Source organism: Suncus etruscus, chromosome 4 (assembly GCF_024139225.1).
Source record: "Suncus etruscus isolate mSunEtr1 chromosome 4, mSunEtr1.pri.cur, whole genome shotgun sequence".
Classification (NCBI taxonomy): Eukaryota; Metazoa; Chordata; class Mammalia; order Eulipotyphla; family Soricidae; genus Suncus; species Suncus etruscus.
The window spans coordinates 6,976,818-7,000,511 of NC_064851.1; the positions used below are offsets into that span (position 1 = coordinate 6,976,818).

Genomic DNA, 23,694 nt, shown 5'->3' on the forward strand with positions numbered 1-23,694 from the left:
ACTCTTATTCCTCATAACCTCTCTCCAGAACCGATCTATTGTGTGTTTGGGGGAGGTGGGCTGAACAAGAAGCAACTTTGCTGTTCCTGAAAAGTAACTTGCCTGACCTTGAGGCAGGAAGGAAGCCCTGTCTCTCAGGGTGGTGGTGAAACCTTGGTCTGTGTGTAAGGGAAGGAGGTGGCTGCCCCAACTTTACATTCATAGCTCAAGGCCTCTGGCCAGCTACAGCCAATGTCCCCAAACATCTACCCCACCCACCCACCCACCTCATTTCACAAGGGAAACAGAGAAATAGCATGTGTTGCTGAGGGACTAGAAACAGCAAAGTGGTGCCAGAAACAGCAGAGAGTGCAGGGCAATGTTGCTCTCCCTGCCTCCACCCCCAAAAATGCATCATCTTCGCTGAATTAAAAACAGAAAGGGCACAGCCATGGAACATTCACCATAGAGCTCTGCCCAGCAAGAGAGGAGATGGTTCCACATATTTCCATTTCGGACCCAGTGCCCCTCTTTTCATGGGGCCCGAAGTCTGAATCTTTCTCCAGCTCCGTGCTGTTATGTAATCGCTCTTTTTAAGCATCGCAGAAAAGGCACAACCTTGCCTATTCACAGCCCATTCCGGAGGAGCCCAGGCAGTTGGAGCCGTTTCTGCTCCAGTACCATTTTGATGGGAAGGAACTGGGGTGCCTGAACATAGCCTGCATGCAGGCACTTCAGTGGAGGTTATTTTCAAGAACCGTCTTGTGGGTTTTTGTCTCTGTGGTGACTCTATTTTGGAAGTTAATAAGGCATTCCCGGTAGAGATAGCCCAGGCGTGTTTCGGGGCTTGGGGTGGCAGAAGGAACATCCCTGAAAATGCAGAAATGGAGCGTGTTATGCTGGGGTGATTGGGGGTGGGGACACTTCCAAGTCGTTTTTGTTTTGTTTTTAGGCCACATCCGGCAGCACTCAGGGATTACTCCTGGCTCTGTGCTCAGAAATCACTGGCAGGCTCAGGGACCCTATGAGACACCAGGGATTGAACCTGGGCCTGCTGTGTATAAGGCAAACACTCTGCCCACTGTGCTATCGCTCTGGCCCCTTCCATGCCCCTCTTAAATGGGAGAAAGAAGAGAGTACCTAGGGGCTAAGTGCAGAAGGGAAGGCTCCTCGGGCTTCTGAGGTGAGATTCTGGGGTCCCAAGCATGGCCAGCGAGACTGGAATGGCCTGGGAGGCTGTGGAAGGGGCTCAGGCCCAGATGCTGTTACATCTCCTCCACAGGCCCTGGCAGGTTAGTACTGGAGCCCTCGTGATGCTGGTCACTCAGTGGCAGGGGCAGCAGATTCCCTCCATCTGTATGTTCTCTGAAAAGGGGTCTCTGCTCCCCCCCCTGCTGGGCTGAGCCTCCCCTCCTCCTCATCCCTCTCTCCCTCCCCTCTCTCAGGTGTTACTACTGTCTTTTATCTCCATCATGGTTTTAATTTCCCAGATACAGTATACAGGGTGGCATTAGGAGCAGATTATCCAGCAAATTAAACATGACTGAATAAGCACTGTTACTTTGATTTTCTTTTTCCCCGTTGGTAATTCCCAATTTTTCAAAATTCAAATAAAAGGATACCAAGGAACAGCGCATGTGTTTGCATGCATTTTTTTTGCAACAGAACAGAGGACCCGACCCCCCAGGGGTGCCCATTTACCACGTTGCCATTCTCTGCCCTTAGGAAGCATTCAAGGGAAGAATTCGCAGAGCCCTGTGATTTAGAGAAGACGCCAGACTCCACCCTCCTACTAAACAGCAGCTGAACAGATTTTATTTCACAAATGAAAATGGGATGCAAACCATTTTTTTTCCAAGTGATTTCATGACGAGTGGGCCTGCTTAATTGGTTTCTCTCTCCCCTTTATTTTTTGGAGTCAGGATTAATATTATCAACTGGGGAGCTCTGTGACGTGCTGGCGTAGCCGGGTTTGCCACACCACCTTCCTCCTGGGGGCAGGCGGAGAAAGGTGTTTGCTATTCCCAAGAACAATTGCACTTCTGTCTCCGTCTTTTCACCTGAGTTATAGGTCACTCGGGGAAGCTTTTCCCCCAAACTCAAGGTCGTGTTTGGAGTGAGCGGGGACGTATTTGCATCCGACTGTAGGTGGCTTTCTAATGTGTTTAGCATTTGCCCTACCCTTGTCTCCATCCTGCTTATTAAGGCCCATTTGCATAGAAATGGGAACTTGGCTTTCAGAGCCGCTCACCTAACACTTGATCTCCTGAGGTGACCGGTGTCTCTCGCTGCTTTCCTGAGGGTGACCCGCAGAAGCCTGCATTGCCTGCAAACATGAGGCCAGGCCTTAATGAGAGCAGCGTTGCATTGTCCAAATAACGGGTGGATGGAATCAGCAGCGGCACTGTGCCTTTCCCACAGAGAACGCAAAGACTATAATTCCTCTAGACTGGTCTGGTCATCTGAGGTCAAGACATTCTCCTTCGCTTTTGATGGACAAATCTTGAAGAAAATGCTCTTTTTTGTTTGTTTGTTTGTTTGTTTTGGTTTGGTTTGGGGCCACACCCGGAGGTGTTCAGGGGTTACTCCTGGCTATCTGCTCAGAAATAGCCCCTGGCAGGCATGGGGGACCATATGGGATTCAAACCAACCACCTTAGGTCCTGGATCGGCTGCTTGCAAGGCAAACACCGCTGTGCTATCTCTCTGGCCCCGAAAATGCTCTTTTGTTTTTAAAAATAATGCACAACTTTTGAAAAGGCATGCATTTTTTGGTTTGGAAATAGGTTTGGACTGAGAGATGGTTGAGAGGGTTAACTGACCTTGAATTATTTCGGCACCTGAAATGCATTTCATCCTAATATTTATCTTTAGGATGGGAAATAATCATCTCTGCAAGTTAGCTTTGGGAAACTGAGCAAATGTGGAAAATCAGAGCATTCGTCCCGGGATGTCGATAAGGTGGCACAGGCTTTAACCCACCCCCTTGCCCTCCACCATGCCTCCTTCTCTGCCCAAATCTTGTGACAAAAACGTCCAAGGAGAGGACACCTGTGACTACTTCTCTGGCCACTGAGAATGGAATGGACCCTCCCTGCTACACTAGGGTTCTAGGCCCAATAAGCACCAAATTTCAATGAGAAAAGTGTTCTGGAGAGGAGAGAACCCTGCAGAAAAGTTTGTGCTACAGTTCAGTTTCATTGGCTGAGGACAGGTTCAATTATTAGGAGAGGAATAATGCAATTATCCTCTTGTAATAAATAGTACTTAGCTCATCCTCATGCTGTGTTTGGCCCCTACTCCGGAATTCCATCTCACGGCCTTGTTCGTTGGGTACTTTGACCCCGTTTTACAGAAGAGGCCATGGAGACTTTAAGAGGTAGAGTTACCTACTCAGCCAAGACCATTAACAAGCTAATATTTTTAACTCAATATTAACACCTCCAATATTTTTTATTAATGTGCTGGACTGGCACAGTAACAGAAAAATAAGCATCTGGTCGCTCATCTCCCAACTGTGCAGGACTCCAAGTTCCCCACTGACCAGTGCTGTCTAATTCTCTTAAATGATTCAGATGTACAAGAGAAATGGCATCTGCCTAATTAACACTGCCTGATTCAACAGAGCTGCCAAGGGACAGCCTGGGACAGTGTTTCCCGAAGCTTTTCCAGCCCCTCGGGCCTCAAGTCCATGATAGCAGGGTTCCCCCCTTATCCACCGGAAACAGAAACTCCAGAAACAGGCCCTGGAGGAGGAGAGAGGGGTGGGGGGAGAGGCCGCCTTGGGCCTACATTTCCTGCTCTGGGGGTTCCTGGAATGACCCTGGAACTGGATCCTAACAGTTCTGCCAATTCTAGCCCAGAAAAGCTACAACCCTGAACTGGGCCCGAGGCTTGCTGCCCTTCCCTGGGCAGAAAGGCACCATGACAAGTTCCTGTCTCTTCCCGCAGCAGCTGACACATGGAGGCCATCGCCAAGTTTGACTTCACCGCCTCAGGAGAGGATGAACTGAGCTTCCACACGGGCGATGTCCTGAAGGTGGGTCTCGGGCAGGGAATTGGGGTTTCCTCTGCTCCTTCTGGTTGCCGAGTGAACCTCACAACCAGCACCTTTGTTTCCTGAGAACAATACTCGTTTCCTTTCCAAAAGAACTGCTCACCTAGGTACAGAGGATGTCACCAGGCCGGGCACATGCCACCATCCTAGTCCCAAGTAGCAGGCTTCTTGGAGGAGGTAGCAGGTCCATTGGGGGGTAGAATTCTCGAGGCCCCAGCAAGGGAACAGGCAGTCCCAGCTTGAGATGGCAGGTGGGAGGAATGTGGGGCTGCTCCGGTTACAGAGAGAGGTGAGTGGGGCCTAAGGTCAAGTTCAGAGCCGAGGAGGATTTGGTCCTTGCTGGGGGCTGAACCTGTCTGGATGGGGCAGCGGACAGACAGCACAGGAGGTGACAGCAAGGAGGAGACAGGACCTGACAAGGCCATGCACATCCCCACTCAGGACTATTCAGAACTCGTCTCTCCTGCCTGGGCCGGCGACATAGTACGGCAGGGAGGGAGCTTGCCTTGCACCCCAGATGGCCCCCCACACAGGAGTAAGCCCTGAGCACTGCCGGGTGTGATCCAAAACTATCACCACCACCACCAACAATAAAAATGAAACCCTCGGGGCTGGAGAGATAGCATGGAGGTAAGGCATTTGCCTTTCATGCAGGAGGTCATCCGTTCGAATCCCAGCATCCCATATGGTCCCCCGTGCCTGCCAGGAGCAATTTCTGAGCATGGAGCCAGGAGTAACCCCTGAGCACTGCCGGGTGTGAGCCAAAAACCACAAAAAAAAAAAAAAAATGAAACCCTCTGGGCCAAAGCATAGCGCAGCAGTAGGGCATTTGCCTTTCACGAGGCTGACCCCGGAGGAACCTCAGTTCGATCCCTGGCATCCCATCTGGTCCCCGAAGCCAGAAGCAATTTCTGAGCACATAGCCAGGAGTAACCCCTGAGAGTCACCAGGTATGGCCCAAAAACAAAACCCAACCCTCATCTCCCACCAGCGCTTGAACTAGAGAAGCCTTGGCTTCTCCCCGACTCTACACCACACGGGCCAAAGCTGTGTCTCACAAGAGACCTGAGTCCCTCAAGCACCAGTGAGGTGGGGGAAGCTGAGCTTAGACAGCACCCTTGGATCTCCTGATCCCCACACTTGCCAGGAAAGGAGGCTGCTGAGAATCTGAGAGGGCCCCTGGGAGCATGTTTGAGGGCCCAGGATGGGCTGGGTGACAGCTCCAGGGTGCTCGCTCTACAGGGCGGAGGGGCTTACGAGAACAAAATCCCCCAAAGCGACCTGGGCCAGGATGTGGCTCACTCAGGTGGGCGTTCGAGACCCCAGAACCCCCACAACACATACCACTGGGTGTGGCTCCTTCTAACAAAAACAACTTTCCTCAACTCTGTTTCTCAATTTCTTGCCTTTGTTGCCACCGTGGGATGAAATATCTCGCTCCTCTTCCTCACTTACTTGGTGCACCGGAAGCTGCCTTTTATCCCTAAAGACTCACTAGTTCTCTCCTGCAGAATATAAATAACCTCAAATGCCTAAAGGGGCTAAGAGGGCCTTTGAAGGGCTGACATACGGGCTTTGTGTGCTGGAAGCCAAGGTATTAGCCTGGACATCACATGGTCCCCCGGGCACCACTGGATATGGCCTAAAAGCAAAAACCAGACATCACTACCTGTCCCTCTCCCTCGAAATCCTTTCTCTCTCCCTTCCAGAACATTTCCAGAGAAATCTTAGTTTCATCCTCTTTGTCCTAAACAAAAGTTCCCTGGAGGATTTTCTCTTTTGTCATTTTATTGGGATGGTGCAGAATGGGGGCAGATGGTCCCAAGCAGTGCGCTCAGGGCATCCAAGGTTATTCTAACTCTGCCCTCGTTTGTGAAGTCTGGGCCCACGTTTCAAACTGCCAACTGGATGCCACTCTGTGGGCACCAGCTCCTGACTCAGGATGTCTGAAATCTGTGTCTGCTCCCCACAGCCCCTCAATATTCTGGAGTATACCCAGTTCCTCCCAGTTTGCCAGTGTGAACACTGGGCTCAGGTGGCAGATCCCAGACCCAATGCCCCATGGCTGGATGCAACCCAGACAGGATCTCCAAATGATGCCTTGACCCCTGGATTACTGTCTTCAGTGAAATGGGCCCTGGACTCAAAGCCTGACAGATCTGAGGGTGGATCTTAGCTCATTAGCATTCAACCCTGGGCCAGTCTCTTCTTTCTCAGTATCAGCATTTTCATCTATTAGAGGATTCTGTGCCTAGCTGTCAGGGTTGTGGAAAGGACTAGAAGTAATGTCCTCAGCAGATACTCAATCAAAGGTGGCCTTAGCATCAGTGTTTCCTTCCCTTCTGCTTCCTCTTATCCTTCAGTGCTGAGCCCCTAGGTTGACCTCATCACCCCCTGTCTCTTCCTCCCACAGCCATTCTGCAAACTAGTCCTAGAAAGATCTTTCTAAAAGACAAATCAGATCATCTCCCTTCCTCACTCAGAAGCACTCAGTGGTTGCCCATTACCAACTGATCAAAAATCTACACCACCTGGCCCCGAACCCCTGCCCAGCCTCCTCAGGCTATCTCACTCCTCCAAAATATGTCTGTCTCAGCGACACACACACACACACACACACACACACACACACACGCACGCACACACACACGCACGCACACACACACACACACAGCCGCCTCTGGACGTGCTCTGACAGGAGACGTCACCGGTCCCCCCTCCCTAGCAGCCAGCAAGATGAATCACTCCATCTTCTGCCTGCACAGCGTCTCACAAACACTTCACTCGGGGCACTTACCATCTCACCCTGCGTGACAGCTGTTTACGAGCAACTGCTCTTCCGTGCTCCTGTGTTCCCGACACATCCATCTCGCATCTCCGCCCTTCCCGGGGGACCCACAGGGCCCATTCTGCATGCCCTGGGAGGGCAAGGCCCCGTCTGCCCGGGGTCGGCAGGGCAGGAACCTGTCCCCTCTCTCCTGTTTGACAAATGAGTGAACAAGTGCTGCTGCCTCCGTGCTCAGTGAGCGCCGAGTACCAACTGTGCAGCTACAGGCAGCCCCCAGCTCCTAACACCAGGCCCAAACCCAAACAGGTGCTCAGGACATCGGCAGTTGGCAGACTGTGCTTCTACTCACTTAGGATTCTAAGGCCATTTGCCCCACCCCACCTGCTTCCCCATCCCCCCAAATTCTAGAGCAGAGTTGCTGATTGGCTCAACCTCACCCCATTATCTGTGTCAGACCCAGCAGGACCACAATGCCTCCCCTCAACTCTAGACATGGGCGACACCCCAGAATCCTCACCATTGTTTCCAGAGATGGTTCCTCACTGTTCCCCAGCAACTCATTCCCAGGGAATCATTTTCACTTTGAGCCATTAGTGCCAAAATGGCTCACATTTTCATTAGAACATCCCCCAAATCTGTGATGAACTCACCATCAAGCTACCCACTGCAGACCCAACTCCTGGGGTGACCAGCCCCCCCTTTATTTATTCCTCGATTCCCTGCATGATCCATGCCTCGATGCAAACCGTTGGTGCCCCCTCAATCCTGATCTGCAGTGAGGGTAACCTGGGTAATAAACAGAAGACTCCAGACCCAGTACCGGGTTCCATTTCTGGGGTTTGCCTGACCTGCCTGTGTTCCAATTACAAGCTCCCCTGCACCCGTACCTGCCCCAGACACAGGACATCGGATCCCACTGCACTATGTCCTCTAAGAAAGTGACTCTTAACTGGTTCTACTTCTCTCAGCTTGGGTAATGCATCCAACTCGACCCCGTATCTTCCTACTCAGTCATCAAAAAGCTCCGAGTTCATCCTCCAGTAATTAACTTAGCCAATACTTCAGATTTCTGCTTTGCTCCTGTAGCATGAAATAATTAACGATGGGGCTGGATGGCGGTGGATGGAGGCCTTTGTGCTTAGGCCCCAGCCACGTGGCTTCATCCCCCATCCAGCTGGCAAGTTCCAGGCCCAGGTAGTTGGCGTAATCAAGACTCACTCACACGTATGCTTCAGGAAGAATCATCTTTATTCATGCCCTAGCCACCACAGGTGTGTGGCCTATGTCAACCTTTTAAGCATTCGCCCTGCATCTTATCTCCTGTTAGCCATCTTCCCTTTGGGCTCCATGCGGCCCAAAGATCCAAAAGCCAGGAAGCCAAGCCGGGCCAAAAGAGAAACGGCAAAAAGGCACCAGCCCCGAATCCCCTGGCTCAGAGGTTTATCTATCCTTTTCCAGACCCCTCCCAGAAATGGGAGGTCTTGCAGGTAGTTACACCTATTATCCGGTTCCCAAAACTCCTCCCAGATATGGGTGGGTCTTGGGGTACACCACAGCTCCTAAGAGCTGTAATTCCATCCAATTTAGAAATGTCCCAGCCGCACATCTTGTCCTCTTCCCACGTTTAACTTATTCTCAGGCCAGGCAACCCAGAAAAAAAGCTTCTCGTTATAGTCAACCTTATAAGGATCAGGGACAGTAAACTGAGGCGTGAAACTTGTCGTGTTTTCCAGCTTGAACTCCTTGTTCAGGATGCCACGAGGGTGCACGAGATAGGGGCAAGACAAGGGGATCCAAAGAGATGGGGAGATGAGGCGAACAGGAATCCTGTTCGGGCCCCTGGGCTGGCAAGAGAAAGCCGCTGCCCCCTCCCCTTACTCTTCATTACAGAAGATGAGCTTTCTTTCAAGCCTGGCCTTTTACATGCCATAAAAAGCCTATAAATTCACCTCCCTGGGAACAGGAGCTGAGGCAGACTGAGCACCAGGTGGTGAGAGAAATGGCCAGCGCGGAGGAATAATCTCTCCGTTTCTAGAGGAGGTACATGAGTGGGAGCCTGATTACAATTACAGCCGTTTTCAGGTCAGAGAACTGAGTACAAAGCGAGTTCCTACCGTGATGAGCCCCTATTTCCAAATGGCCTCCTTCAACCACATCCCTGCACACACGGTTACTTCACCTTTGCTCCCCGTGTGATGGGAGACAGGAACCCCAATGCCACCGAGGCCAAGGGAGCTGGCCTCTTAGGGAGGCAGCCCAGGCTCTCTGCACCAGCTCTGGTCCCCAGCTTCCTTGCTCTTCCTTCTTCTGACCTAGATTCTCAGCTTCCCGCTCTCCACCCCCTCGGCACACACATACCCACACGTCCTTAGTGATACCAGCAGCCTCTTTGATGTTAGAAACGGTCGCGTTTTCTGTTCTCAGCAATTCTAGAACTCAAATATGGGACACGCTCTGATTTCCTCAGAACAAATGATTAAATTCAAAACATACTAGTACAGGGCCGAAAGGCACTTAGAAACCCTCCACCTCCTTTCCTTCCTAAGGGATCACTTTTTACTCTGCTTAAACAACAGCATCCTTGTTCCCAGGAACTCTGGGGTCCCAGGGCTTCTGAGAGCTTCAGGGCAGCTCCATGAACAGCCGGCTGGTTATCATGACCCCATCTTGCAGCTGGCAGATTGGTTTTGCCAAAAGGACACACAGCTTACTTCTGGCCAGGCTAGAAACCAGGTTTTCTCATTCTAAGCTCAAAGCGATGTCTCTTCTCTTCATTGCTTCTCCTCTGCCTTTCTTCCATTTCTAGGATCCCATTTTCAGTTCCATCCACTTTTCTGAAAATGCAAACAATCTTAGCCCCCAAGACCCTCCTGAAACCAGACATGGGCCTCCAGCTGCTCCCCGACCTTTTCTTCCTGGGCAATCCCAGGGGTAACCTGGGTTCCCCAACATGCGATCTGAAGCCCAAGAGTTCCCCCTACTCCCGGCCCGACTCCTTCTCCTGCATGTTCTATTTTAGTGAAGGAAAACCACCCACTCAGTCTCCCAAGCCAGGGAGCCCGTCATTCCAGAACCTCCTTCTTTCTCCCTCAGCTCCCTGATCAGTCACGAAATCCTGCCACTCTCACTTCCTGGGTCCCTCCAAAACAGGCCTCCCCCGTCCTGGAACCCTTCGCCACGTGCCTACATGCCTGCCTGGCTACATATGAAGGCTCGTCACCTTCATCAACTTCTCCTCCAACTCCCTCCTGCCACTCAACTGCCATTCCAGTCCCATAGGACTCTCCTCACTGCTGTTTCCCTCCTGAAAATTCCCCAATGGTTCCCCATAAACTTCAGCATTGACATCCAGGACTTTCAACATAGACTGTTGAGTCCTAGGCCTCTAGTTTTCCTCTCTTTACTTATTTCTATCCCCATTGAAATTCCCGCCTGCAGGAGGTGCTTCCTTCCCAAAGGGAAGTGTGCCTGGAAGTGCACCTGGAAGTTCCCAGGCTTCACGACCAAAACTCGTCTCACTTTCCTCCCAGGATGCACCAGGTTCACTTCCAAAAAGAGCCTCACTTTCTTCCTAGGATGCACCAGAATTCACTTCCAAAACATGCTTCACTTTCCTCCCAGAATGCACCAGGCCTCCTTTCCAGGATGCACCAGAGTTCACTTTCAAAATGCACCTCACTTCCTTCCCAGGATGCACCAGGCTTAGTTCCCAAAAAAGTACCTCACTTTTTTCCCAGAATGCATCAGGCCTACTTCCCAGAACGTACCAGGCTTCCTTTCTAGTATGCACCAGGCTTTCTTCCTAGACTGCTCCAGGCTTCACTTCCAAAACGTACCTCATTTTCTTCTGAGAATGCACCAAGCTTCCAACCCGGCTTGCACCGCACTGCCCTCTTTCTAAAGCTCTCTTGCCCCCCTATTTTTTATTCATTGCCTGGGCCATCCAGATGGTCTCTTCTCCAGTCTTTCCTGTCCAGTTTCTACTTTCCTTTATGACAGCTTTCCTGACTGTCAGGACATTTTCAGCTACAAGACAAAGAAATGAAGTGGCTCAACAATAAAGGAAATTTATTGCTTTTCATACCAAGTTCTGGAATGGGAGGGCTCCTGTGTCTACATGGGTGACTCAGTGACATCAGGCAGGTTATTTCCACCTGTTTGCTTGCCCAGCCTTCTTTGGAATTATTGTTCCTATCTTTGTCACATGTTTTAGAGATAATCTTGGCGGAGGGATGGCAGGAAGAAGGAACAATTTGTCTTTTAATGATGAAACTTATTTTCTGAAATAACCAGGAACCAGTTAGAGCCAAATCGCATAAGTAACAAAAATAGGTAATAAAATTCAGGACAAGTTGGACCATATAGTAAAAAGACCGGACTTCTGGTTTTGCCAATGATCTCGTTCTAAAAGCAGGTTTATTTATTTTGGGGTACTCACAGCTTGCATAGTACTCAGAGGTGACTCCTGGTGGGGCTCAGGAAACTATCCGGGGTGCAGGGGATAGAATCCACACCCATTTCACACAAGACAAGTGTTTTACCTGCTGTACTCATTCTCCCTCCCTTAAAATCAAGTTTAGAAAAGGCTTTCCAAATATCTTGAATTATGTTCAAACTGTGAAACACATGAAGTGTGAAAACAAAGAATTTCTGTTTCCAAAACTGGCCCCATTTGGATGTTTAAGTTTTCATCAACTTGTTCAGAGAAATAAGAACACATTAAACTTTAAGAAGATTCCTGTTTACCTGGCAGAAAAGCAAAAATGATGGAGTAGCCTGCCTCCCTTTCCCACTCAGACAAATGACTTAAGGTTCTGGGATCTGGGACAACTGAATTCAAAATTAGGAGAAAGGGGTTCAGAGAAGGCCTGAGTGCTGAGTCTGAGAGGCCCTCTCAAGGTGGGGGAATCCCATGAGTAGAGGATCAAGTAGTTAAAAATAGCCTGAGGTCAAGAGAAGCCTAAATGCAAAGAGATAAACCGCTGCTCCTTTCTGGAACAGCTGCCTGATTTCTTTGGCTTCTTTTCCTCTAAGTCCAGAAGGTTTCTCCTTTGACCACCTCTCTGTCTCCCTCGCTCCTGGGAGCCTCCCAACGGTGCTGTTCTTTCTTCTCTCCCATGTAGATCTTAAGTAACCAAGACGAGTGGTTCCGAGCAGAACTCGGCAGCCAAGAAGGATACGTGCCCAAGAATTTTATAGATATCCAGATTCCCGAGTGAGTATTTCCAGCCTGCTGCGTTGGGCCTACCCACACACGCTCCCCCTTTCTTTTTTTCAGTAGCTAAATTTATCTGTGCAGACCCAAGGCGCTGTGGAAAGTGATTGTCTCTGGAGAGGGAACCACCCAGCTGAAGGTCAGGGGTGGGAGGGAGGCTGGCATTTCCTCACGTTGCCTTTTGAGTTTTACGTCATGTACCCAGATCACCTATTTTAAGTCGATAAACTCCCATCATCTGTCATTCTCATCCCTGCGTTTCCAAGAATTTCAGCCAGGAGCATAGTTGACCACCCCACAGCCTCTTCTCTGGTCCGTCCCAACCTCCCTTCCTTCCTCATCAAGAGTCTCTCATGGCTCTCTCAGCCCTTGATCCCCAAGAGGCAGCTCCTGGGCACCCTCCTGGGGTGGAGGAGAGGCTATGGTGGGAAAGGGGAAATTCCCTTTAAAAGGAGGAAATGAAAACTGGACATTGAGTCTTGTTTGTCTCCAGAATTGACCACAAGGGTTAGATAATAATCTCACCTCTTGGCCAGTCTCCCCTCCGGCACAGGCTTCTTAGCAAAACCAGCCCATGAGGCACAGCCGGTTCTGTGAGGTGATCCCTGACCTCAGCCAGGCTGCCTGAACCACACAGACCCTCTCAGCCCCATTCATGGTGGAGCCTGGCTTTAGGTTCTGGGGATATGGGGAGTCTCCAGAAAAGCCCCTCCAATCCAGCCTCCTCCGCATCTGTCTGGGGGAGCCTGAGCTCCTAACCGGATTCTCCCACATCAGCTCTCCCTCCCTCGGCAAATAAAGGTGCAGCGGCCACTTCCTCCCATCTCAAGGCAAACCCTGAGCAGCGCCAACCCTCCAGAGCCCAAATCCCCGTCCAGGGCATCTGTTCTGTTGTCACCCCCTCTGCCCTTCTGAAACCTTTTTCTGCTCTCCCTACTGGGCCTTCAGCTCAGCATGGTTTGATAGGAGGGATCCTTCCCATCCTTGGACCACTGTTCTTCACTTGGCTTCTAGAATATCCTTCCGGCTCCTGCAGATCCCATTCTCTGATGTGGTTCTTCCACACGGCCCCCATCTCAGGTTGATTTAGAATGTTCTCCTGTAGAAGACCACACCTCCAACTCGGTGCTTGAAGCCACACCCCCACACCCCCACTTTCTCTCAGGTCTCCTTCCCGGAGAGGGCTCTGGCCTCCTCGCTGCTAAACGTTTGTCCTTGAGAACACGCTTAGCCTTTTTCTTCTTCATGAAGCAGCAGAGCTTGTGGGTCTCCCCGGAAACAGCAGCTTCCCTGAAGTTCCTCCTTTTCAAGTAGGGATCCTCTGGGGGTGAAAACCCAGAGCTGGCTGTATAGACAGCATATGCTGGCTGCTGAAAGTCTGGTCGCAGTGAATGCAGTGCTCATAGAGTCCTGGCCTGGCTGTCCAGCTTGTCAAGTGGAGCACCAGTCACACAGACACACACAGACACACAAATACACTCACTCATTCACATCCCAGATGTATAGTTCCCTACCCTATGGCTCCCCTCCCAGGTCATCAAGTCTCAGCTGGCCACAAATCCCAGGCCCAAGCTCTCTCCTCCCTTCAGCTGTCCCCCAGCATCAAGTCTCAGCTGGCCACAAATCCCAGGCCCAAGCTCTCTCCTCCCTTCAGCTGTCCCCCAGCATCAAGTCACTCCCAAGGATTCCCTCTGGTACAGGAATACATTTCCAAGATTCGGGCTTAGAAATTGGAAGGAGGCTTCCAGAGGGAAGTCACAAGGCTGGGAAGGGAAGGCACGGAGCTCTGGTTTGGTTCCAGAGGTGGCTCCACCCTGGTGTCTGCCACTTTCCAGCCCTGTTCTGCTCCTCCATCTCTTCTCTTCACCTTGTCACACACAGATTCTCTGGTTTCTCCCCCTTATAGATGGTTTCACGAAGACCTCTCCCGACATCAAGCTGAGAACTTACTCATGAGCAAGGAGGTCGGGTTCTTTATCATCCGGGCCAGCCAAAGTTCCCCGGGGGAGTTCTCCATCTCAGTCAGGTATGGCCCATCACATGTCCCTGCTCAGGCTGCTGAAGCTTCAGGACTCATGACATAACCTTGGCAAGGCAGTCAGGGGGGTACCAGCCACTGGGTTCTGGCCTAAATTATGGGCCCACTTCTCTGCCTCCCCATCTCAGCCAGGACATCTGGAAGGGCAGGATTTCCCCACTGTGCCTTTCAAGTGCCTCACACCCACCCATGCTCAAAGACTATTTGTGGAAGATGAATGTATGCATGTCTATGGATGTGTGGATGTATGCATAACAGAGAGGAATGGAACCCCATTTTTCACATTCACCTGGGCTCTAAATCTTAACCTGTGTGTGGGTCAGAAGATAGTATAGGAGGCAACATACTTGTTCTAACATCCCTGGCACTGCAGAAACAGAATAAACCCTGAACAACTGACAGGTATTATTCAGTATTCCCCATCCCCAAAAAACCAGGATGCTCAGAGGGTAATTCCTGGCTCTGCTCTTAGAAATTATTCCTGGCAGTGCTTGGTGAATCATATGGGACCATATAGATGCCAGGGATCAAACCTGAGTTGGCAGCATACAAGGCAAATATCCTTCCCACTATACTATCTTCTCAAGCTCCGAACTTTTTTTAAGTGCTCAGGGATTGAATTTGGAAGTGCTCAAAGCACCATGTGTTGCTGGGGATAAAAGCCTGGCTTGCAGCAGGCAAGCTTAACTGGGTGCTATTGAAAACGCCATTATTGTAGTTCACCCCACAGAAAGAACTTTACCTCGGAGCAAAACCAAGAGCCTGGGGACAGAAAAAAGATCCTGGCAGGAGGGGCTGTCACAGCTGAAACTCACTGAGGCACATCCCTATAGCCCCCCGAGGAAGTGACTCTGTCTAGGTTCACCCCTGACACAGTTCACACTCTAGAGACCCTTGTCTGCCCATACGGTGCCTGGCCAGATCTCAGACCCCGAAAGAACAAATGCCAGCCAAGGGAGGGCAGCAGAAAAGGTGCATTGGATATCCCTGACAAGTAAAGGAAATGTCTCAGATCTGCAAAACACTTTGCAGACAAGAAGTGCCCTAAGTCCATAAAGCCATCTCAGGCCTGAGACTGCTTTGCTCTTTGGGAAGAAGGGCTGTTCTGAGGGCTAGGACGGCTTCATGAATAGCAGCCAACCTTGCTGTGTGCCTCTGAGCATTCAGAACTAGTGGGAGCTCGAGAGTGAAGTTTCCCTGTAATCCCACAAAGCCTTGCTCTTTGTGGAAACATCCCTTCTCACAGCAGAGGCACTGGGCCATTTTTAAATCCTTTTTTTTTTTTTTTTTTTTTTGTTAGCTGTGTGGTTTGGTTTGGAATTGGGGAAATCACACCTTGCTATGCTCAAGGCCTAGTTCTGACTCTGTGCTCAGGGACTATATGGGGTGCTAGGCTCAAAAGCTACATGCAAGGTAAGTGCTTCACTGACTCAGTCATCTCACTAACCACAGCAGGTCAACTTAGTTTAGGTCAGTGTTACCATGTCTCACACTGTAAACTCATTAGATCTTTTTTTTTTTTTTGAGGGGGGCATACCAGGAGGTGCTCAGGGGTTATTCCTGGCTCTGCACTCAGAAATTACTCCTGACAGGTTCTAGGGGCCATATGGGATCAAACCAAGGTCAGCCTCGCACAAGTCAAACTGCATACCCCACTGTACTATCGCTCTGGCCCTATCATTGGGTCTTTTTTTTTTTTTTTTTTACTTTTTTTTGGGGGGAGATAGAGGGTCATGCCCAACAGCATGTGCTCAAAAATTCTTCTGGCGGTACTTGAAGGACCAATATGGGATTCCAGGAATCAAACCCTGGTCAGTCGCATGCCCACTGTGCTATCACTGTAGCCCCATTGTTACATTCTAATGAATGTGTTATTTTGCGTTAACAGTACATCCTACAAGTCAAACCTATGACAGCTGTACGGAGTCCAGGCTTGACTCTTGGGCATCTCTTGGCCAGTTTGAATCACATAAAGTTGACTCTGGCTTTTTTTCTGCCCGAGCTGGTGGTTTCTGTGCCCTTCAACCAAGTAAGTTAGTTCTACAAAGCACTCAGGCTCAGCTTCTGCCCCCCCCCATCCCCTGCAGCTCTTAACTCAGCTGGTCATTTCCACAGTCGCTGTCAAGTGTTCTGCAGGAACGTAGTATAATAGATTCCAAAAGCGATGTCATTTTAATTTTTCTCACTCCTGCTTTCTGTCACGAGCACAGATTATGAAGCACTAACTGCAGTTTGATCCCTGGGCCTTTGTGAGGATTCTTTAAGCTTGGCTTGGGTGTAAGTCACAGCCCGGCCTCTCCCTCTCGGCCCCTCTGCTGACAGTCCTCCCCACAGTGGAGTGAGACCGGCTGTTCTGTACTCTGGATTCTCTGACTAAGAGGCAGTGGATGAACAATCAGATCACAAGAATGTGGCCTTCCCCTCACCCAGATGTGAGGAGTAGTGACTAGATTGAGTCATAGTCTCAGCGTGAACATCTCAAGGGGCCAGACGGAGAAGATTCAGCAGTGGTTGCCAAGGGTGGGCCCCCACCCCACAGTGGGCCAGAGCTGTCACCTCATGGCTACAGCCAAGTTTGAGCACAAGATGGAGGTCAGACTCCCAGCCCACCTCTGGACACAGACTAGCTCGTTCTCCCACCAGTCCTCAGCGCTTTTTCTCCTCCCCAAGACTCATGACATTTGGGGCAGATAGGGAGGAGTTAGGTCTCACCGGGCAATACTCAGGGGTTCCTCTTGTCTCTGTGCTCAGGAATCCCTCCTGATGGTGCTCAGGGGACTCTCTGGGATACCAGGGATCGAGCCTGAGTGAGCTGTATGCTGTCCCCACTCCATCCCCAACCCACAACACTTTGCTCTCTCTGCTGGGTCAGGCACTTGGTTTTACTGGCACCAATTTATAAATGTGTGTCTGACTGACCAATACTCAATATCCAAAAGCCTCTCAGCTCTCCAGCCGAGAACCAGGACCCGGAGCTCTGTAAGCTCTGCCCTCAGAACTGGCAAATGCCAAGCCTCCCCACAAGGACATCAAGCTAAATACCCCTGAGGGCCCCCCAAGGAGGACTACACAGTGTTCTAGAAGCAGTACTTGCCCCAGTGCTCACGACACTCTGTACTCTTCCTATGCAGAGCCCAAGGCTGCATCAAGGCTCTTGTAAACCCGCTGCCTTCATGATGATAAAATAGAGTGAAAGATAAAACAGAGCTGAGACACAGAGGCCTCTGTGGCGTAAGGAGCGCAGCAGGCCCCACTCAGCCTGGAGTCTCTTCTCTTTCAGCTTCAAAGCACTTCGGAGAATGGAGACAGTGGGAACAGAGAGACTTTCGTGGAACGTGCCCCCGGCCCAGAGTCTGAGTCATGTGGTCAGAATCTGTAAAATAAATCCCACATTTTGAAATCACCCCACACTCCATATTTCCAATCCCAGGTGAACAAGTCTGAAGCAGGTAGCTACAGAGAATTAATAAACCAAGTCATACACAGGAGAGAATCATCAAGTCAATGGCTTTTCACCTCATGGTCTCTCTATGTACCAAGCCAAACTGATCTTTCTTTATTCTCTCAGTACAAATGCAACCAAGTGTTGGAGTGGGGGGATTCAGGTGAGATCCAAATGGTCTTTTTATTTTTGGGGGAACCACACTCGTTGACGCTCAGGGATTACTCTTGGCTATGCACTCAGAAATTGCTCCTGGCTCAGGGGACCATATGGGACGCCATGGAATCTAACCACAGTTCATCCTAGGTCAACGCATGCAAGGCAGACACCCTACCACTGTGCCATCGCTCCAGCCCCCCATGTGGACTTTTTCATATAAAATGTTAGGTGAAAGGGAAAGAGGAAGTTGGGGGAACAGCTTTGTTTGGGTAATAGCTAGGTGTCATCTAACAAGAGTCTGCAGCTCAGCATGGCTGGGGGCCACTAGGTTTCACCTCAACATTGGAGAAAATCTCTTGAAGTCCTCCTCACATCTGTCCTTGTGAGAGTCGCTCCCATGTCTGAAGATAGCTCAGCGCCATCTTCCTGTTGGAGTCCTCTGGGAGCTCCCTGCTTCTATCCCCACCCCTAATCTTCCCATAAGGCTATATGGGGCTCATCTACCTGCCCAGCAATGCCTGAGCCATCCAGTGTGTTTGCTCCTGTGCCCGTGTGGCCTCACCTGTCATTTGGCTTTCCCGGGGGTCTAGGCACGAGGATGATGTTCAGCACTTCAAGGTCATGAGGGACAACAAGGGACACTACTTCCTGTGGACTGAGAAATTCCCATCTCTCAACAAGCTGGTGGCCTACTACAAGACCACGTCCATCTCCAGACAGAAGCAGGTCTTTCTTCGGGACAAAAGCCAGGAGGACAAGGTATGTGCCCTGGGGTCCAGGTCTCCCCTATTAAGATCTTGGAGGCCCCGAGTCTACCAAAATGCCAGGACAGTGCATGTGGTGGTTCGCCCTGAAGTGGCCCCTCAGCTTCAGTCACAGCTGTGTGACCAGGGAAGGTTTTAGCTTTTGGTTTCTGGCCTGTGAACCCAAGTGACAGTGACAAGTAAAGGTCAGAGAAGCAGAGGTGTCTCCTCGTAGATGCTGCTTCACCCATAGTTCTGCCTAAGGAGGAAGCAGGCTGGTGATGGGTTGGCCTTCAAGGATGTTTAGCCCAGAGACCAGCAGGGAAGGCTTTGTGGCAGGGCATGACTGGGAGAAGAAAAAGCAGAGGTGTGGAATTCTGAAAGCCTTGGAATCTGGAGTAGCTGGAGCTTGGTTGGTTAATTGGCTTTTGCTTGGGGACTATAGCCAGAAGTGCTTAGGGACTCCCAGCTCTGCCCCCAGTGTTTCTCAGAGCAGGTGTTTCCAGAGCCAGAACCTGGGCCTGCCACAAGCAATGTGTGTTCATAGCCCTTTGAACCATCTCGCTGACCCCAGAGTAGAGCTTGAATAGAAATGTGGCAGCAGACCTTCTGCCTCCCTCGATTTCCTTATTCCTAGATCAGTTTTCAGCTTCTAAGGGTCAGGTTTCTCATCCCAAGGACAAAGGGCTACCCTCATATGCCCTTCTGAGAATGATGTGAAATCCAAATCCACTAGCCCCAGAGATACCCAAGGCACTAAGGAAATGTTGACCTACCTTTCTAGCTCCACACAGAGAAAATTCATGCACAATAACATCACTTTCAAGATAAATCTCAGTTATAAGAGATAAGTATTATAGGGGCTGGGGCGATAGGACAGCAGGAAGGGCGCTTGCTTTGCAAATAGCTGACCCAGGTTCAATCCCCAGCAACCATGTGATACTCTGAGCACTACCAGGAATGATTCCTGAGTTCAGAGCTAGGAGTGAGCCGTGAGCATTGCCAGGTATAGAAAATAAAGAGAGGAGAGGAGAGGGGAGGGGAGTGGAGGGGAGTGGAGTGGAGTGGAGGGGAGGGGGAGGAGAAGGGAGGGGAGGGGAGAGGAGGGGAGGGGAGGAAGAAAACTTTAAAACAAGAGATAGGTATTATGGGCAAAAGCACAGTCTGGAGGAGCTGAAATCCAAGGATAGATTATGGGGGGAAATGCTGATCCCTTTGAGGCAGCCTAGGTTCAGAGCAGTCAGGAGCCCAACCCTCCTTAGTATTTAATTGGCTTTAAGATGAGAAACTGCCCATCACAGGAGGAGAGGGGATCCTGCCAAGTGCACACAAACGTCCAGAAAGCAAAATGAAGTCACCAGGGCCCTTGTAAAGTATTGCACTCAGGAAGCAGATGGGGGGATTAATTGACTAGGATGTGCGTGTGGAGCAGAAAGAAAACATCAGGCTGGACCCAGTGATTCATGTTGGGAAAGTGCTTACAACCGAGCTGCCTGGCAGAGGCCAAGCCCGGGGCCCCCTATAATGGTTTGTGAAATTAAAATAAGCAGGAAGCGGCTCTGATTCATGAGGAGGCAGCAGTGGCCAAGCCGAAGGGTCGCTTCTTTGCTGGTGCCTGGTGCCTAGCAGCAGGCCTATTCTCCCTGGCACTGCCACTGCAGGGCCTGGGGCTCCATCACCAGGCTCCATGGGGGCAGTTCCAAGCCTTGGAGGGTCAATGCCCAGTGAGGAGCCTTGACACTGAGGATGGCTTCCTGTCCACAGATGCACTGAGCCCAAGTCTGAAGCTGTCTCCGACTGAGACGGAGGGAATGATGCAGGGGCCACTTTTGGGAACATGGGGACTAGAACTGTAGATGGGTGTTGCTAAGGACGCCCCCTGCCTATGGTTTCTGGGTGCTGCTGGGAACAGAGTGAGAAACCCCATTGTCTTTCTCCAGGGTCCTCGGGGCAGCAGCCTGGACCGGAGGCAGCTGGGAGGCCCACACCACAAGGGCGCATCGAGCGAGGAAGTCCGGCCATCCATGCACAGGAAGTTGTCGGACCAGCCTGCAGCTAGCCCTGCCCAACACAACTCAGGGCCACCACCCCCGCACCAGCGCTACCTGCAGCACCCCCATTTTCACCAGGTATCAGCAGAGAAGGAAGGGGAGCAGAGTGAGTGGGGAGGACCTGATCTCTCTCTCTCTCTCTCTCTCTCTCTCTCTCTCTCTCTCTCTCTCTTTCTCTCAGATACACACACACAACACACACACACACACACACACACACACACACACACACACACACACACACACACACACCCATAACCCAGTCCCTACTGCTTCAAGTGCAGGTTTGCAGAGTGCTGGAGAAGTCACCACAACTCAACACCGTCTGAAGACCCTACAGGGAACAACTTCTGCACCCTACCTAGACACTTGGGGTTCACCCAAATCTGGCCCCCCAGGCAATCCCAAAATGTGGAAACTTCTCTTGACCAAGGAGTCTGTGTGTCTGAGATGGACAGGGGTCCCCTCTACACCAACCCCCACAGCTAACAGTTGTTTTATTTTCTTCTCCGCAGCTTTAGATTTATTCATGCCTCTTCACCCATCAGGCTGTCTCGGTCCACAAGAAAAACAGATTAACTCAGGCAGTAGAGCCTGGCTTATTCTGTGTGCCTTGCCTTGTTCCTGTTAAGATCTAGGCGGCTTACGGGGATGAACAAGGCCCCAGATAGCATCAGCCTGAATTTCTCTGGCCCAGTCAATGTCCTCCGTGCCAGAACACTGGCTACCTGCCTTGCTCCCCCGCCTTTTATATTCCAGCAACTCTGCCCTGCCTTGAGCTTCTGGGGACCCTCTGTGCTTCCCCCTTTGTTTCCTCTGCCTATTCCTGTTGACCCTCCTCTTCCTCCTCCTCCTCTATGCTCCAGTCGAAGCCTCACCACATCTGGGAAGCTTTCCCTGCTTACTCAGGGTTGTTCCCACGCTCTTCTCAGCTTCTCTGCCCAGGACTGACTGTCGCACAAGCCACATGGCAGGGACCCGAGAAAAAAACCCTGGACTAAATTTGAAAAATTTGCTGCTGACTTGACCAGAAAGTCCCCTAGTCAGCCTGCTGCCCCACCCATTCCTGGCATTTCCTGTGCCCACAAGCAAGCATACCTGGCATGCTAGTTATGTACATGCCCCCCTCGGCAGCACAAGGGTCCCAAGAGGAAGCCCCGCCTTGCCGTGATGCGTCTTGTGTGACTTTCCAGGAACGCCGAGGAGGCAGCCTTGACATCCATGATGGCCATGCAGGCCTGGGCCCACCTAGCGAGATGAACACGGCGCTTATGCAACGCAGACACACGGACCCAGTGCAGCTGCAGATGGCCGGGGTACGCCTCTCACAGACTCCAGCCGAACAGACAGGGCCGGTGGGTCCTCAGGAGAGATGCGGGAGGGGCTGGAGTCATAGGACAGCCAGGAAGCCACTGGCCTTGCACATAGTCCACCCAGATTCGACTCCCGACGCCCCACAGCATGCCTCCCACCCAGCATCGCCAGGAGGGATTCCTGAGTGCAGAGCCAGGAGTTACCCCTGAGCATTGCTGGGTGTGGACCCCCAAACAAGAGGATATGGGAGTGCACAGAGTTTCCCAGAAGAGGCAGTGGGAAGCCAGCAGGCAGACGGGGTTGGGAGACTTCGGGGCCAGATCACCCTGACCTCACACCAGCCAGCGGGCTGTAGTCAGTTTTTGGCCTGTAGACCTAGTCCTGTCCACCCCTTTCCCAGCTCCAGCACTGGCAGAGAAAGGGTCTTTGCCTATGTGACAGCTCTGTGCTTATATGAAAGGGTCTTTGCCTATGTGCCAGCTCTGTGCTTATGTGGTGGTGGTGGTGGCACCAAGGTCTGGTATTTTGAGGATGAAGTTATCCCTGCCGAGGTAGGGAGAGAGCTGGAGCAACTTCACAGGAAATAGGGCACTGTCCTTTCATGAGGCCAACCCAGGTTCCATCCCGGGCATCCCACAGGGTCTCCCAAGCCTGCCAGGAGTGATTTCTGAGCACAGAACCAGGCTTAACCTCTGAGCATCGCCGGGTGTGGTCCAAAGATCTAAAAAAAGAAATGAGAAAGAGTGTCTTGTGGGTCAGAGCCCTGAGTCCCAGGACTGGCCTCCAAGCCCTGATCCCGGGTATGGGGTGCGGCCACCCGACTCAGCAGTGTCTCCTTGTCTCCTCCAGCGAGTGCGGTGGGCCCGGGCACTGTACGACTTCGAGGCTATGGAAGTTGATGAGTTGGGCCTGCGCTGTGGCGAGGTGGTGGAGGTTCTGGACAGCTCCAACCCATCCTGGTGGACCGGCCGCCTTCATAACAAGCTGGGTCTCTTCCCTGCCAACTACGTGGCCCCCCTGAGCCGATGAGGACCCCGAGGGGTGAATGGGCCGGAGTCTGGTGGGTCGGAGCTCTGCAGATGCACATGTGTAAATGGGGGCAAGTGGACACTGGTGACCTGCAACATCGAGATAGTAATTTATTGGCGATTTACTTGGATGATTGGCTGAGAGGGAAGGAACTCGGGTGGAGAACTGGAATCCTGCAGGCTTTTCTACTCCTTAGCAGACGTGGGAAAGGCCTGGAGGGTGGGTGGGCTGGAAATGAAACTGATATTCTCCCCATCTTGTCAATGACCCTCTTCCTCCACATCTGGGGAGCTGTGGCACTGCAGGCAGTGGAACCCAAGATGAAACAGGGTCTTGGGGTTCTGGGGGACCTGTTCTAGCAGACCTGCAGGCCTGTCCACCTCCCTTCCTATCATCCTGCCCCTACCCCACCCTGATGTACACACCCCCCCCTCCGGCTCTCGTAAACAAAAGTGCAACACAAAGTGAAGGAGGGTGGGGTAGAACACCTGGCTGGTCCTGGGGTGGGGGCAGCCACCTGCACAAGGGGGCCCCACCCCAAGCCTTCGTTCTTCCCTTGCTTTGTCCTCTGCCTTGTAGCTGAGGCTGAGTCCAGGAAAGGGGTGTAGTAGCTTTTCCCCATATCTCTTAGCGGCTTCTTGGGTGACTCCGTCTCCTCAGCCCCCCAGGGAAGCAGCACCCCAGAAAGTCTAAAGTGTTTGCAGAAGCCGCAGCCACACTTGGAGCCCCCTCCGTGTCCCCTCGTTGTACGGGTCCAAGGTGTCTTTGAGACTCAATTTGTTATTTTTGGGGGGCCACACTCAGAAGTGCTCAGGGGTGATTCCTGGCTCTGCACTCAGGGATTACTCCTGGTGGTGTTCAGGAGACTATGAGATGCTGG

The 23,694-nt window shown here is 51.5% G+C and overlaps 1 protein-coding gene across 1 annotated transcript; it reads left to right on the top strand.

Moving 5' to 3' along the window:
* The first annotated feature begins 3,939 nt into the window (after positions 1–3,939).
* On the top strand, positions 3,940–22,914 carry GRAP2 (GRB2 related adaptor protein 2). The gene is made up of 7 exons (XM_049771768.1): positions 3,940–4,017; positions 11,947–12,038; positions 13,945–14,064; positions 18,268–18,436; positions 20,361–20,549; positions 21,665–21,787; positions 22,635–22,914. Exons 1-7 carry the CDS (start codon positions 3,940–3,942, stop codon positions 22,812–22,814), a joined length of 951 nt encoding a protein of 316 aa, XP_049627725.1. The 3' UTR covers positions 22,815–22,914.
* Positions 22,915–23,694: the final 780 nt, after the last annotated feature.